This window comes from Ostrea edulis, chromosome 6 (genome assembly GCF_947568905.1).
Source record: "Ostrea edulis chromosome 6, xbOstEdul1.1, whole genome shotgun sequence".
Classification (NCBI taxonomy): Eukaryota; Metazoa; Mollusca; class Bivalvia; order Ostreida; family Ostreidae; genus Ostrea; species Ostrea edulis.
The window spans coordinates 65,926,823-65,944,689 of NC_079169.1; the positions used below are offsets into that span (position 1 = coordinate 65,926,823).

The 17,867-nt window shown below is 34.0% G+C and overlaps 2 protein-coding genes across 5 annotated transcripts in view; one reads left to right on the plus strand and one right to left on the minus strand.

Moving 5' to 3' along the window:
* LOC125683786 (DNA helicase MCM9-like) overlaps positions 1-4,490 on the minus strand; it is a 34,370-nt gene extending 29,880 nt beyond the window's left edge. The window contains exons 1-3 of the mRNA XM_056140450.1: positions 4,229-4,490; positions 2,859-2,955; positions 2,456-2,597 (exon numbers count right to left, since the gene is read on the minus strand). Of these exons, the coding sequence (XP_055996425.1) occupies positions 2,456-2,597; positions 2,859-2,955; positions 4,229-4,277 (288 nt within the window). The 5' untranslated portion in view covers positions 4,278-4,490. The remainder of the gene's footprint in view (positions 1-2,455; positions 2,598-2,858; positions 2,956-4,228) is intronic.
* Positions 1-10,193, plus strand: part of LOC125683787 (endoplasmic reticulum chaperone BiP-like) — a 17,041-nt gene extending 6,848 nt beyond the window's left edge. The window contains exons 2-9 of one of the 4 annotated variants that reach the window (XM_056140451.1): positions 2,237-2,371; positions 2,843-2,923; positions 5,036-5,230; positions 7,530-8,009; positions 8,119-8,349; positions 8,623-8,782; positions 8,916-9,065; positions 9,205-10,193. In XM_056140451.1, the coding sequence (XP_055996426.1) occupies positions 5,097-5,230; positions 7,530-8,009; positions 8,119-8,349; positions 8,623-8,782; positions 8,916-9,065; positions 9,205-10,008 (1,959 nt within the window). In that variant the 5' untranslated portion in view covers positions 2,237-2,371; positions 2,843-2,923; positions 5,036-5,096 and the 3' untranslated portion in view covers positions 10,009-10,193. Of the gene's footprint in view, positions 1-2,236; positions 2,372-2,842; positions 2,924-4,671; positions 4,762-5,035; positions 5,231-7,529; positions 8,010-8,118; positions 8,350-8,622; positions 8,783-8,915; positions 9,066-9,204 lie in introns of those variants that run through there. The other 3 variants (XM_048925251.2, XM_048925249.2, XM_048925248.2) reach the window with 3 other exon arrangements.
* Positions 10,194-17,867: the final 7,674 nt, after the last annotated feature.

Consider the following 17,867-nt stretch of genomic DNA (forward strand, 5'->3'; position numbering starts at 1 on the left):
TTTAAATAACACATGTATAATTTATGTAATCTCCTGCAAGGTAAACACAACAACATTCTTATTTTTGAGAGAGAAAATGTGTGTTCATCTTCAATTTGGTCATGTGTAGAGTTGGTAAAGTGAATATAAGACAGAAAGTCACCATGGTCAAAGGACAAAAAGTCACAGTTGATAAGAAAATGATGATTTTTATATAAATTTGAAAAAAGTATATGTTCCTTTTGTAAAGATTAAGAAAAGGTATATGTAAAATGTTATATTTTCTATGAGAAGTTTTGAATTTCAAACTTTAAATCTTAACTTCATCTTAATAAAAATAATTTTAATAATTACTATAAAATTTTTTATTCCTTTTATCATATTCATTGTAAAAAAAATATGAATTAAATTCAAAGAGGAGATATTTTTTTATATTCATAAGGAAGAAAAATAAGCTTTGTGATCCTTTGGTTAATGATTGTCCAAACAAAATCTGATGACAAAATTAACATGATTAAATTTGGCTTCCTTTCAGCTTGATTATTGTTAAAAACAAGTAGTAAGTGAAGTCATATAATTGCTATATTAACAAGTTTAAAATAATGGGGTTTTTTTTTTAAATATGTAATAAGGAAATGAAAGTGCTAAATGTGGCATAAACAGTCATTTTTGTGACTTTTTGTCCTGTGACTTTTTATCTTATCTGATCAAAAGTCAACATTGTGACTTTTTGTCCTGTGACTTTCTGTCACCAATAAAGAGGCCCTAGTCAAAATGGTGTATTTCAAAATCAGGCACACAGGTAGACATGAAGTATTATTCAACCTTCAAAATCATACAACATAAAAATTCATCGAGACAAATAAATGTCAGTCACTGGCACAAAATCTAACATTTTATTAGAATGTAAATTAAATAATTGGCAAAATGAATGTAAATCTTTTTTTTCACTGAGTTTTTGCTTGGATCTATGCAGTTTTCATTCTATTCCTAAAAAATGTTTACTTTCCAATAAATAAAAGAATAAGTAACAATAATGTGTCAATCTTAACTTTTAACTTTCTTAATACTAGATGAAACCGCGCACAAGATGGGGGGGGGGGGGGGGGGCTTGCACATCTCCAATTTGACCAAGTTTCAGGTAGAATTTGCCGAGAAAATGCCACTTCGAAAAGAGAAATCCTCGTAAAACCAGTGATTTTCAAAACTCGGGACACTTGGGAGGACAGGAAGTATTAGCAACCATAAAAATCACTACATGTACTTGCAACATAACGAGATGAATAAAGCCAAGGATGAAAAATTCAACATTTTATTAAATTACATTTACCTTGGAAATGCACATCTTCCAATGAATAAAACGATATACAATATGAATGTGTTATAACATGAGGAGATTCAAATGAAAGCTTAATTTATTTATAATTCCATTAATTCATCAATCATTATTGAAGACTGAGTTTTTGTTAAGATCTTAATCTCGACTGAGATTCAGCTCGGCAGAATATTTGCACTGACGCCTTCACCGAATCTCGGAGCCGTCCTTCATAATTCATGTCTGGAAATTTACTTTCAGCTTCGGCCGGTTCTAGCAATTAATGTGCACTTAGGTGACACTGCTGTTTGCTTCATATAAATGATTTGACTGTTCAACTATCTCTCTATATTAAGAGGACAATATCTTCCTTTGTCCAGAGTGGATTGACCCTTGGCCTTTGACCATGCAACCTGAAAATCAATAGGGGTCATCTACTCCTTAGGATGTACCAAAGTACCAAGTTTCAGGTCCATCAAGCAAAGGGTTCTCAAGATATTGATCAGACGGTATATTCCTATGTCCAGTTTGACCCTTGACCCCAAGATCAATAGGGTTCATCTACTCCTTACAATGTAAGGGTGTACCAAGTATGATGTCTGTTAAGGAAAGGGTTCTCAAGATCTTGAGCAGACAGTATCTTTCTATGTCCAGAGAGGATTGACCCTTGACCTGAAAATCATTAGGGGTCCTTTTCTACTCATAACCAACCCAAATATGAAATATCATTATGATCAAGTGAATGGTTTTCAAGATATTGAGTGGACAGCATGTGGTCTACCAACAGACCGACCAACAGGTGCAAAGCAACATGCACCTCTCCTTTGAAGGGAGCATAAAAAGGAAATGGGCTGCTCTTGAATTTTGGTAAATGACATTCATATCATTTACTTGTTTTCAAATTCTTGAAAATTGCTAGTGAATATTCAAGTTTCCTTGTAGAGTTTTAGGGCTAAAATATGATTGAACCCTGATGGCACTAACAAAAAGTTGTCGACATAGACCAACATACATGTACAGACAGAGTGAAAATTGTATCCAAGATCTGGGGCCCTAGAGACGTTAACTTTCACCGCGGTATGCAAGTTCATTCCTTACTGATTGTAACTCTACTCAATCCAGCTATTTTAAACATGTGCATGAAGATTATGATATCATTACCATGTCAGATTTCTCCAGATGTGTTTCTATAATAACACTTTGGGCCTCCACCAGAGCAAGGTCAAAGAACTGCAAGGTCTTCTCTGGAGATGACAGCAGAACTTCACAAACCATCATGTTGTTCTCAAAAAGTGTCAGAGCACTGTTTCATAAAAAGGAAAAAAAAAACAGAAAAATATCTTGAGGATGCTCACTGCCCATTTTTCCAACTATCACTAATATATTCGAGAGTCAAGAGATATTTCTCACAGACATCTTACAATACACTACATGTATTATGAACACATTCTTAAAATTTCAAACAACTTGACTGAAATACTGTAAATACGTATTATGAACAAAACAAAAATCTAAGCCCAGCTTGACCTTTCCTTTAACATTTTACAGGTTTTGGTCAACTTACTTTACCGATATGGAAAAATGGTCACTGTGGTCTTCATGGCGCAACACATCCACCAAGTCATTTCGGTGATGTTCCATTGAAAATGCCAGCAAAGCATCTAAATGAATAAAACTGAAAAACTGTAACCACATGCTTGAATGCTCTGAAAAGGACTTACCTGTTACTAGTGCATGTTTGTAAATAATAGTATACAGTTATTGACTGGGCTCAAGGACAACAGCTGTTTTGTTTGACCCGAGAACGGGTCTGTTGCCCGAAGCAGTAGGCTGAGGGCAACCGATCCATACGGGGGTCTAACAAAACAGCTGTTGTCCGAGGACCCAGTTAATAACTGTTTTGTTATACATCTTCATTTTTTAGGTTGTTTTTAATAGGTGCACCTGGTTTGTTTACTTTAAACGGATCGACAGTGTGATTGCGTACATTTATCATCGATTCCACAAGTTTAAAAGAAAACATACCCACTATCCTAATGGTTAATTATATTTTTAGTGTATATGCGCTGCTTTTCATCTAATAAATTTCGTATTTCATCATCAGTCAAATCAGTAAACCTCGCCATTACGTAAACAAATCAGCAGACCAAGAATCATGTGACTTGCGTATAACCCCTTTAACACGAATAAAATAAAAAATAAGTAAACTTCATCTTATACAATTGATTCTAGAAAATGATGAAGAAATATTTTTGTTATGTTCTTGCTGTCCCTACTTTGAAGAATTAATTGAATTTCATCTTCCGTTGCTGTCGTAAAATGTGCATATCCGCCATTTCTCTTTATCCAAACGGCACGAAAAGATAACTCGGGTTAGCGCCATATGACGTCATTGGTCAACAGTCTTTTTTAACAGTTCCCGGTCCAACAGTCGCCAGAACAGTCGAAATGTTGGATTTTTTTTGTAAGGAGTTATATAGGAACCGTTTTATAGGGGTATAACAATAATGGTGAAACAACAGATGCCCACAATTCTCAGGCCTATTTAATTCATTTGCCGAACACATGGTGTTATTCATATATTCGATTCAGTTAAATGTTTCCTTCAGTTTATCATCATCCCTAAAATTTGTTATTTTAATCTAGTGATGATTATCTACTTGTAAATCAAACACCACAAAATGATCCAGCCTTCTGACCATATATGGCAAGAACTCTACAAGTTCTTGTTTGAAGTCTTGTATCGAAATCAAAAATAATAGAATCGCAATTTGCATCAAATCATGAGGGTGATGACTGTTTTACTTTTACCCCTAACAGTAAGCCTAACTGCATGTTATCAGGGTTATTATAGGGTCTGCAGTTTCAACTACATTTGACTTTGGAATACCATGTTTCTTTTAATCATACGTGTACAAATGAAATATAGACTACCTTTCAGCTCTTTGAATCGATCATCTAATTTATCTTGTTCAACTTCCATGCCATCGCATTTACTGTTTACTTCGTCATTCCCGCTCACAATTTGTAAACAAAAGGTCCAATCCGTAGAATATTCCGGAAAATCACAAACTTTGTGGGGGGGGGGGGGGGTAAGGTACTTATATTCTATGATAAAAATGGCATATATTTTCGTTTTGGAGGATGTTTTGAAGTAATCACATAATACGCAATATCTTGAATAAGTTGAAAAACATACTGTGTTTACGTTCTAAAAATAGACAGGGATTTTCCAATTTTGTACACGTTAGCTTTAGAATGGATGATGAAACGAAATAAAGAAGCGCAAAAAGTGATGAAACAGATAATTTTGAACAACCAATCAAATAATAACACACGAAATAAATTTGGTATTTATTTCGAAGTTCTTACCTTTGAAATTATTACACATTTACCAGCCAAAAAGACGAATTTTTAAAATACTAGAAGTACAACTACAATTTTTTTCTCGTCCATTTCCAGAGCAGGTAACAACATTTTTCCGAGATACTTATGAATTTGCATTTCATTTCTAAAATGTTTCTTTGCATATCATATTCATAGATATACATAAATGTATACAGTATACTATGAAGCTTTCAAAAATAAATAGATACATGTTGATCAATCATATTAATTAATCACTAAAATATAGCAAATTAAAGTTATAAATATTTTTTAAGTTTAAAGCAGTAAACAATCAGTGAAGTAAATAACTTCATTTCAAGATTTTAGATCCAACCCTCCAATTTTATTTTTCAGATAATACAGACTGAACTATAGCTAGAATACAATATTTATACATTAAACAATCACCACGAAAATGAAAAACCAAGGAGGGAGAATGGCGGGAAGCATCATTCTAACATTGGCGCTGTTAACTGTGGTCGCATCGTCACCTTCCGACGGTAGGACGGACCCTGTGATCGGAATAGACCTGGGCACCACGTATTCGTGGTAAGTTATACATTATTCGGGGGAAATTGTCTATGATTTACTGTATTAAGTTGTCAATTGTCGAGAGACATTGAATATGAAATTGAAAATTCAACATTTATAAATCATAATTGTATACCATGGCCACTGCAAAACATGAAATTCATAAAAATCCACAGATCATTGTGCTTAGTCGGTCTCACAGGCACCTGAAGTGTGGATAGCTTGTATAGATATTGTGTACATAACACCCCCCCCCTTCTAGAATGAAATTATTTTTATACAGAACCGGTAATTTATCCAAAATATGTTATTCACCCCCACCGATCACCCTCATAAGTCGTTCTGAATACAGTAGTCAGTTTAATTCCTACCTTCTGTACATAAGCTTTTGAGATGACCACTTGTGAGACACTAATATATGTATAAACTTACTATTCAGAACGACTTATGAAGGTGATCGGTGGGGGAAATAACATATTTTGGATAAATTGTTGGTTCTGTGATATCGTAAGATTTACCGTTATGTGTACATATATTTCAGTATTGTATGATACCGTATATTGTATTTAATATGTATATATATATATTTCAGTATTGTATAATACCGTATATTGTATTTAATATGTATATATATATATTTCAGTATTGTATAATACCGTATATTGTATTTAATATGTATATATATATATTTCAGTATTGTATAATACCGTATATTGTATTTAATATGTATATATATATATTTCAGTATTGTATAATACCGTATATTGTATTTAATATGTATATATATATATTTCAGTATTGTATAATACCGTATATTGTATTTAATATGTATATATATATATTTCAGTATTGTATAATACCGTATATTGTATTTAATATGTATATATATATATTTCAGTATTGTATAATACCGTATATTGTATTTAATATGTATATATATATATTTCAGTATTGTATAATACCGTATATTGTATTTAATATGTATATATATATATATTTCAGTATTGTATAATACCGTATATTGTATTTAATATGTATATATATATATTTCAGTATTGTATAATACCGTATATTGTATTTAATATGTATATATATATATTTCAGTATTGTATAATACCGTATATTGTATTTAATATGTATATATATATATTTCAGTATTGTATAATACCGTATATTGTATTTAATATGTATATATATATATTTCAGTATTGTATAATACCGTATATTGTATTTAATATGTAAATATATATATATTTCAGTATTGTATAATACCGTATATTGTATTTAATATGTAAATATATATATATATTTCAGTATTGTATAATACCGTATATTGTATTTAATATGTATATATATATATATTTCAGTATTGTATAATTACCGTATATTGTATTTAATGTGTATATATATATATATTTCAGTATTGTATAATACCGTATATTGTATTTAATATGTATATATATATATATATATTTCAGTATTGTATAATTACCGTATATTGTATTTAATATGTATATATATATATTTCAGTATTGTATAATACCGTATATTGTATTTAATATGTATATATATATATATATATATATATATTTCAGTATTGTATGATTACCGTATATTGTATTTAATATGTATATATATATATATATTTCAGTGTTGTATAATACCGTATATTGTATTTAATATGTATATATATATATTTCAGTATTGTATAATACCGTATATTGTATTTAATATGTATATATATATATTTCAGTATTGTATAATACCGTATATTGTATTTAATATGTATATATATATATATATATATATATATATATATATATATATATATATATTTCAGTATTGTATGATTACCGTATATTGTATTTAATATGTATATATATATATATATATTTCAGTGTTGTATAATACCGTATATTGTATTTAATATGTATATATATATATATTTCAGTATTGTATAATACCGTATATTGTATTTAATATGTATATATATATATATATATATATATATATATATATATATATATATATATATATATATATTTCAGTATTGTATAATACCGTATATTGTATTTAATGTGTATATATATATATATATTTCAGTATTGTATAATACCGTATATTGTATTTAATATGTATATATATATATATATTTCAGTATTGTATAATACCGTATATTGTATTTAATATATATATATATATATATTTCAGTATTGTATAATACCGTATATTGTATTTAATATGTATATATATATATATATATCAGTATTGTATAATACCGTATATTGTATTTAATATGTATATATATATATTTCAGTGTTGGAATTTTCAAAGACGGACATGTTGAAATTCTTCCGAATGAACAAGGAAATCGAATCACGCCATCTTATGTTGCCTTCAATGCTGACGGGGAAAGGTTGATCGGAGACGCCGCCAAAAATCAACTGACTTCAAACCCCAAAAATACGATCTTTGATGTTAAACGATTCATTGGACGAGAATGGGACGATACAACGGTGCAGAAAGATGTACAATATTATCCTTTCAGCATCGTGAAGAAACACAACAAACCCCACGTCCGGGTACTTGTAGGCGAACAGGAGAGAGTGTTCGCACCAGAGGAAATTTCCGCCATGGTGCTGGGGAAAATGAAGGAAATAGCCGAGGGCTACCTCAAGCAAAACGTCACCCGAGCTGTAATTACAGTCCCGGCGTATTTTAATGACGCCCAACGACAGGCAACAAAGGATGCTGGGACGATAGCAGGTTTAGAGGTGCTCCGAATCATCAACGAACCGTAAGTTACTAAGTCTTTTTTAAAAGTTTGTATCATGTAAACAAGCATAAACGTATAATTATGCTTCTTTCCAATCAGAATTTTTGAAACCAAGTATTCATTTTCACAGAACCGCGGCTGCCATTGCTTATGGACTAAACAAAAACGGAGGAGAAAAGTCTGTCCTGGTATTTGACTTGGGTGGAGGTACGTTCGATGTGTCGCTCTTGACAATTGACCAGGGAGTGTTCGAAGTCGTAGCTACCAGTGGAGACAACCATCTTGGAGGGGAAGACTTCGACCAGCGAGTAATGGATTTCCTGATCAAGAAACACAAGAAATCTAAACATGTGGATCTACGGTTTGTAGATGTTTTTAAATAGCGTTTCACTTTTACTATCGTTTCGGAACTTACAAATCTGCATTGCACAGATAGATTGTACGAAGGAAAAACATAAACCTGTCTGATTTTTCTGAAGGTCAAAACTATACCATGATGTAAGAAACGTCTGTAAACTTTAGTATATACATGTGATTTGTACATGTTAGTAAAATACTAAATGACCGCATTCTCTTTATGACAGCGTTTGTACTATACCATACAAGTACATACAATGTTCCTTCATATTTATAGAAAAGACGACCGTGCTCTACAGAAGTTACGTCGAGAAGTAGAAAAGGCTAAGCGAACACTCTCCTATCGTCATGAAACACGTATTGAAATAGAGTCTCTCATGAATGGCGAAGATTTCTCTTACACTCTTACGAGAGCCAAGTTTGAGGAACTGAACATGGTAGGTTTGAAATATCATGTAAAACATACAGTACGGGTAGTAGAATGAATATTGTTCCCCAAAATTGATATTAGGATATCATACATGAACATGTAATTTTTACATGAAATGATCATTCTTTGTATTTACACAGGACTTGTTCCGATCAACTTTAAATCCCGTTAAACAAGTTCTGAAGGACGGTGACATGAAAGTCTCGGACGTTGATGAAATCATTCTTGTGGGGGGATCCACACGTATTCCCAAAATACAGCAACTTGTCAAAGACTTCTTTGGCGGAAAGGTAATGGTTGTCATCACTCACATTCAAAATATAAAGAATATACCTGGTATATTTCCAATTTACATTTTCAAATAAGCAAACCATGTAAAAAGAATGGAATAGAAGTATTTATGAAAGGATTTCTATTGTTCTTTGGTAGGAGCCAAGTCGTGGTGTTAACCCAGACGAATCGGTGGCATATGGTGCTGCTGTTCAGGGGGCGGTGCTAAGTGGAGCAGACGAAACTGGTGACGTCCTTGTTGTGGACGTCAACCCTCTCACCTTGGGAATAGAAACAGTGGGTGGAGTCATGACTAAACTGATTCCACGCAACTCCCCCATTCCTAACCGGAAGTCACAAATATTTTCTACAGCAGTCGACAACCAGCCAACGGTGACAATTCAAGTATTCGAAGGCGAACGAGCCATGACGAAACATAACCACCTTTTGGGAACATTCGAGTTGACTGGAATACCACCTGCTCAGAGAGGAATTCCTCAAATTGAAGTGACTTTTGAAATAGATGCAAACAGTATTCTGACAGTATCAGCAGAAGACAAGGGGACCGGAAGTAAGAATAAAATTACAATTCAAAATGACAACAATAGAATATCTCCAGAAGAGATAGAGAAGATGATTAAAGACGCTGAAAAGTTCGTCGACGAAGACAAGAAAGCCAAAGAAATCATTGACGCTAAGAATGAACTGGAGCATTTTGCATATTCACTTAAAAACCAGATAAGTGATAAAGGGCAACTTAAAGATAAACTCAGTGATGAGGATACAACTACCATCCAGGAGGCAGTAGAGTCTACGATTGGCTGGATTGAGTCCAATCCTGACCCTGAACTTGATGATCTCAAAGCAAAGAAATCCGAGTTAGAGAGTATAGTACAACCAATCACAAGCAAGCTTTATCAAGGAAACCAGAGTTCAAAGGCCGGCGATCGAGAGGAGCTTTAATAAATGGGTTTTCTTCATAAAGTAGGCTGGACCTTGATCTGTGATATCATTATAATAAGAAAATGTCCCGTCACTATTTATTTCCATCTCTCATTTTTATCATACCGTACAATGCTATGCGTTGTTCATATTTGTTGTTTGTTCAGTATTTTTATTACGTTAAATAATAAAACTGTGAAAAAAGTTTTCTCGTTCTTTTATTCATGGTCTTTGAATTCTTGAAGTAGATTTACATGTTTGTTAATATCAGTTCTCGGCACACTGATTTTGACTACGGATTACTCTGTTTACCTGATCAAGATATAGGGCTCATGGCGAGTGTGACCGGTCGACAGGGGATGCTTACCCCTCCTAGCTAGGCACGTGGCCCTGGATTTCTCGCAAAAAAACTCAAGTCGAAACTTGGATTTAAGTCAGAGATTTTACTCAAATTATCACTGTTCAAATAGAAGAAAATTCAAAACTGAAGTTTGAGATTTTTCGAGAAATCCAAGCCTGGTCCCACCTCTGGTGTATTCAGAGATCCCTGTTTGCCCAACTCTTTATTTTGTAAGAAGTGACCACATTTCAAACTAACAAAATTTCAAACGATGTGCAATCATTGATATGATAAATAAATTCGACCTTCACATTAATGTTAATTCAATGTTAGAATACGAACGTCAGAATTCCAAGGTCATTGTTTCAACGTTGAAAAGTCATATTAAATCAAAATCCATGTGCCTGCAACCAAGAGTACATGATTTGGAATAGTCGTAGTGGCGGATCTAGAGGGGTTTAAGGAGGTTGCAACGTCCCCCTCCCGTTTGGTTGGTATTTTAAATGAGAAGTTTTGCCATTTTAAGGCCTTCAACCCCAATCCCCCCTTTCTTCGACGGACGGAAAAGTTCTTAACTCGTCATTGGCACACACGTTGCACCCCCCCCCCATGAAAGTTTTCTGGACCCGCCCCCGAAGTGATGGTGGATTCAGCGAATTTGGTTATACTGCATGCGGAATCATAGTACATGGATTTCTATCTTCATGGATGACTTTCTCTTCTTTGTCATCCACGAAAATTGAGCCACCTCGGACCTGTATTCCGTAGTAGACTAGTAGGAAAGATTACATCACTGTTCACGACCATCAGTGGGAAAGCACGCACTAGCGTAAACAGCTGACCAGTCATGACGACTCTTTCTATATGTATGCACTTGTGTGAACGGTTTCATTATGCAATGTAACAGAAAAAGGGACCGTGCAGAAGACATCGTTCCACCCATAATATAAACACAAGGCAATATTTGAGGGGTTCCCCCGAAGATTTTTCTTACTTCAATTGAATTAGTACACGACCTAATTCACGAGCACAGTTTCAATGATGTAAATAAATCCCTAACTCGTCGTTGGCACAAAATTCTGCTTGTTCACAGTTCCTTCGACACAAAATAAAAGTGCAAGTAAATCAACACAGCAAGTTGAATTTCATATTCAAGGAGTACATTTCTAAATTGTGCTCATATCCCGCGCAATGCAAACTACAATTGTAGTCTTTTTTCCTTACATATATCTTAGTAATTTACAAGATCTTTTTACAAATGTGTATGTTTTATGTCAAGTTGAGAGGTCAGTGATCTTATCGATAAATAAGATTATCCATTGATAAGGCATAGGTTAACCACTGGTAAACAATCGTAAACATAAGTGTGTATTGTACAGATACAAACACGACACAGAACCCAAACAGACCTTTGTATTCAAATCAATCAACCTGAATAAATGGTTTTACTATCAAAACGTTCACGTAATGGAAAATTTTCTCAATCTAAGTGGTGAGAAAGCTCGATCAGACTGTAATAATCGCTTTGATATGAAACATTAAGATTAATGTTTTCCTTTAAATGACTGTTTCCTCCAAATACTTCACTCTTAAAATTCCTATAGAAGCAGTCTGTTGATAGGAGGGGATTACGGCCGAAGACGATTACATGCAAAGCAAGGAAGATACGTGGAATTCGGAAGTTGGACTTGCAAGGTGAAAAACCATATCAAACATTTATTGTTTTGATGTTCATAAGTGCCGATGTCCTTGCCAAATAATAACAATTTCTTACATCTCGCACTGTCTTGCTCACCTGTGCATGCATAGATTAGTGAACAAGATCTGCTACCTTGAATACAAATATGAATTTGTGCTGATTTTCAAGGCTGTATTGAGAAAAGGTCAAGGACACTGGGTCAAAAGAAGCACGCACATTACGCTGTAAATGCGTCGTTTTTATTTAGAAATTTTGAAATGCTTTAATTTTGAGAGGTTCATACATAGTAATTGAAATTTCGTCTCCTTTAGATTGTCTTTGATAAACCCGACTTTATGAATAGACACTTTCCTTTTCCTTTTCATTTAAGGAGGAATACTACACCAGGGAAGTTGATATGAATGAAAAGTTGAGGATATGTACAACAATTTTTTTAAATTTACTTTATTTAGTTTTTTAAGATGCTGTTTTATGTTTTATTAGAATGTAATCTGGGGGAATATTACAACCCTGCTGGACTCGAACTCGCGATGTGCAACAGTTCAGCAGTTGACACCCTTACCTATTGAGCTACTCAGCTAGGCAGTCAAATCTAAAAGTAATAGACACACATTGCTGATATTCATATTTTCATTCATGATTTAAAAGAAAGTCGGCCATTATGACGGTGTAGTATACCTCAATAATTGACATAGAAATTAACAAAAATAGAATTACCAGATTGTGGTTCACAGGAGGAGCACATGTAAACCATCAAAGTTTTTGTGTTTAGTTGAACACAGAAATAATTCCTGTACATCGCTGCTGTGCTGAATTGGGGAGGTTGGGGGGGGGGGGGTCACTTCCTCAATATCAAGCCTCCGTCAGAATTCACAGATGTATTTGTATATATCAGTAGGTTTGCGATGTCAGTGTTTTATTTGTTACTATGCTATGTATCTACACGTTTTGTTTGATGGCTTTGTTTGTTGTTATACATATACGGCCCATTCAAGAATTTGCCATTCATGTAGAGATGTTGACAGGTTTTGGTGAAGTGTCACAAATTTTGTACCCAAAGAAAATCATTAACTGATATTTTAGTTGAAAACATGTTTTGATATTGGTTCCTTTTAAAGATAACAGAATTCCAATGACGACCTAAAATTGCCAAAGACATGCTTCTTTCCAATTATCCACTAATGGTTTAATTTTATTTATAACATGCAATTTGATATGTTCATTCGACGTTATCAACATTTCTTTATAATGCATAAACAAAGCTGCTATTACCTCCGCTATTAACATTCTAGAAATGACGTCACAATACATTTGGCTATTCAGTTTCCATTTTATTGCTACGTACGGCAGTATTGGTCCGCGGCATATAAAACTCATATTTTCTTTAAAATTATTCATCGCATAATCTCAGATGCAGTTTACTAATTTAAAGTATAACGAATGAAAGTAATTTTTACTCATTTTATACTATATGAATTAAGTCGGGATAGTTTACCTAGTTTAAAAACCGCTTCAAGAAAAATCGAGTTGTTTATGAGTGGAAATTTCATATAATGCATAGATATATTATGTATGGTTACCAACGTTGCAGTCCGGTTTTTCTTTCTTGTGTACAGTATATGGAATGTATTTGTATTTCGTATTCGATTTCGTTGATAAGGATACTACTTTATATAAATATCCGGACGTTTATTGAAGTATGAGTTTTACAGTCAAAGTTCTAGTTCATCCTAAGAGAGCGTCACTGAGAAATATGCCCATATTGCAAAAGAACATCCTTTTTGTGACGATCTTGATTCGTTTTGGTTGTTGTCTGCAACTCTTTCGTATTGGAGGTATGAAAAGTACATGTAAGGTACTAGCTCCGCGATTCGGGTATGCCTCGCAACGCGACAATTGTCGAAATTCCTTTGCTCATACATGAACGGAAACTCAGACCCTATTCAAGGTTACGCAGTTGATGTCAGCTGGATAGGAAATACCAAGATGGCTTAAGATATCCGATAAATAATTAGCCACAGAAAGATTTCCATTAAAGAAAAAACAGCTATTATAACACTGGCTTTAACACAGAAAATGATTCACAATTTTGGTACACTCCTTTCTGCTTTTCCTAGATTTGTTTTTATACAGTAGGCCTATCAGCAAAATTAAGAAGAAAATTTTCAGATGATAAATACAATAATCAATAGGATAAATTAGGCCTCACCCTGGAACCAAAATTCATACCCTTGGGATCATGAAATTTACAATTTTTGATGAGGACTACCTGTTCCTTCTAAATATCCATTTTCAATTTTTAAAGAAGATGTTATCTAAATGTTTTATACATAAACACTATATACCAAGTTTGGCCCTGCCCCGGAGTCAGAACCTCTACCCTGATGGTCATGAAATATACAATTTTGGTAGAGGCATTCCTGCTCTATATCACTATACATTTAGTTACAACAGCTGTGTGGTTGTAGAGAGAAATATTTTTGAAAATTGTTCAATTTTGACGGCTTTTGTCCCGCCTCTAAGGCCCCGGGGGTGCAGGAATCCTGAAATTTATAACTTATGTCCCCTTTCTCCCAAAGATGCCTTCTACTTAATTTGAAACGAATTGGAAAGGCAGTTATCAAGAAAAGTTTAAAATGTTCAATTGTTAAGGGCGATGCAAGACGACGGACGCAGACCAGTTGCACTAGGTCACCTGAGCAACTAAGGTGGTCTAATAAAACTAAGACTATTGCCCAAATTTGATGAAATTAAACTTTCTCATTAAGCAAGGAAGGAAAACTATTTTAAAAAACGCTAAGAGGCCCTTGGGCCACTTCGCTCATCTGAGTCACCTTGGCCATGTCGTTGTTACGCTGTTGTGATTTTTAAAAGAGTTTTTTATCAATCTTTATTCCCATGAAAATTTTTAGAATACCATACTAAAAACACATACAATTCTATAATTTGTATAGCGTCCTAATCAATGTAAAATCTTTAAAACGCTTCACATTATTTAAAAATGCCCTGCATTAAAGTAGTATTATGTGCAGGTAAAGGTCTGACAGTCCTTATACTATTCGGTTAAAAATAACTAAGAATTGTCATTGTCAGTCTTGAGATAATATACAATGATTTTTGCACGACGTAAGCCAACCGATAAAGCGTTCCATAACGTAACCGCTGGATAGTCAAAACACCGAGTCCGGGGAACGCTCAGAAGCGTCCCGTTTTCCTATCGCAAGTTTTTAGGCGGATAATACGGGGTAATGACTTCACTTAAGTACGTGGGTCCAATTCTGTGGACTGCTTTGTAGACATGCACAAGTACTTTATATTTTACACGGTATTGAACTGGAGGCTAATGAAGGATAATTATCACCGATGTAATGTCGTCATGTTTTTAGTAGGAGTGACTGTTCTCGCTGCTGTATTTTGCACACGTTGCAGTTTGTGGCCCCAACTTAGCCAAAAAGAATTACGACATTCACATAACGCGAATATTCCTCAACAACATGACTGTTCTGGGTGAAACCAAGGTCATAGAACATGGTACATGTATGAAATGAAAGATCTTGCCATAAGAAATCTGTATACAAAATATGAAAGCTGTCTTAAATATTTAGGTCAGTTTTTTTCAAAAGTAGTTCAAACTACAAGGTCAAAAGATCAAGCACCATTGTGTCACAGGGTCTTACCATAAAGAATATATGTACAAAATATGAAAGCCCTACCTAAAATTGATATATTTAATAGGTTATATTTTCTTAAAAGTAGGTCAAACTTCAAGCGAAAAGCCATGATCTTGCCATATGAAATATATATACAAAATATGAAAGACTTTAGGAAATATGGAGTAAATCATAATCTTAATAAAAGTATAGGTCAAACTCTCGGGTCAAGGGCACAAGATCACGCACTATTGCATCTCATGAAAGATCTTTTTGTAAAAAATGTATATATGTATACAAAATATATATGGAAGCCCAATAGTTCAAGAGATATTTTTAAAGTTTGCTCCTACATTTAAATGTCAGAATATAAAACTGATCCCCTGTTGTTGCCCCACCCCACTCTCGGAAATCATGATTTGAACAAACTTAAATTCATGTTATGTCAGGAGGCTTTCGTGTAAATTTCTATTTTTCTGGTCCAGTGGTGAATGAGAAGATTTTTAACGATTTTTCCTATATATCAGCATATAAAACTTTGATCCCTTATTGGGGACCATGATCTAAACAAACGTGAATCTACTCTATATCTGGAAGCTTTAGATAATGTAAAGTTCTACTTTTCTGATACAGTGGTTCCTGAATCCTGAGAAGACGATTTTTAAAGATTTTCCCTATATATTCCCGGAAATTGAAACATGAAATATTCTATTTAAAATTGGAAACAAAATTTAGGTTTATTATTGAATGTGTCCCCTTAAAATTACAGTAGAACTTAAAATAAATCATTTTAAAATCAGCGGGTGCGTGTCAAAAGATCGTACACCGAAAGTGCTATAACATGTATATCGAGGAAGTTCAGAGAAAACTTATAAAAAATACGGACGTCACCCAGTTCTGTCTATGGAAACGGTGCTAGACACATTGAGCCAACAGCACTATCACACATGATAGGATGAAGATTATTGAAAAACACGGGACGTTACGGGATCTTTGGCCCCCATCAAGGCAAAGCGACCAACAGATCCCTTGTTTCTCATTCATTTTCCACGCCCCTCTAAATTGAAAACCTAAATCCGCCTATGCTTATAAGGCAATTTGCATTGAAGAAGCTGAATTGATTTATAAAATTTTGAAGTACCATCATGATGGAATTCAAATGAAGCAAACATGAGTAATATCAGATTTTGAGTTTCAAAAGATGGCAGAAAGCAAACATGCTACAGAAATGTGTTATCATGTGTCATAGACAGTTTAAGCATTGGCAAGGCATGTTTGCCGATGAAATAAAATAATAAACCAAATGGTAAAAAATAAAATTCTGCTCTGTATTCTGATATAATCGCACTTAATATATCTACATTATTGCATACACCGGACCTTTGTCACGTGATGATGACGATATTATTTGCAGAACTGGCTATACTGTGCATGTCCACAATTCCGATTTGTACGTCGCGGATTTTAAACAAAGCAAAAGCCAGAATATACATATATAAAAATATATACAGCTGTGGCATATTCAAACCAAAGGCATTTTTGTTTCTATCAATGCATTCATTCAGTTAATATCTGGAAACCCATAATGGGTTGCTGCTATATTTTACACAATGCCATTCCGGGGAATACTGCGAATAAAATCGTAAATTCATAATCTTAGTTTTTTTTAAAAAGATATCAATTACAATAATCAAGACTTATATTTAGATTTCTTAAAGATAAAAGCTGTTATTTAGAACTTTTATACATGTTATTGGTAAAGAATTATTCTACCAAAACAACCGCCGCGGTGGTCTAGAGGTTAGAGCGTTCGCCCCGCATGCGGGTTCGAATCCCAGCCGCGACAGACCTAAGGCGTAAAAACAAGTTGTGACAGTTCCATCGCCAAACGCTCGGCATCAGGTGTGAATGTCACGGGTCCTCGGAGATGACATTAAAAACGGATGTCCTGTGTCACAGTAGGTGTGGCACGTTAAAGAACCCTAACTGCTCAATGGCCGTAAGCGCCGAGCAAAGGCCTACATTTGAAGCCCTTCACCGGTCTTGGTGACGTCTCCATATGAGTGAAAAATTCTCGAGAGGGACGTTAAACAAGATACAATCAATCAATCTACCGAAACAATAAAAAAAAAAATTCTCATTTTCCCGTGCGCACTTTCTAACATAACCACAAATCAGGCGCGTAGCTACG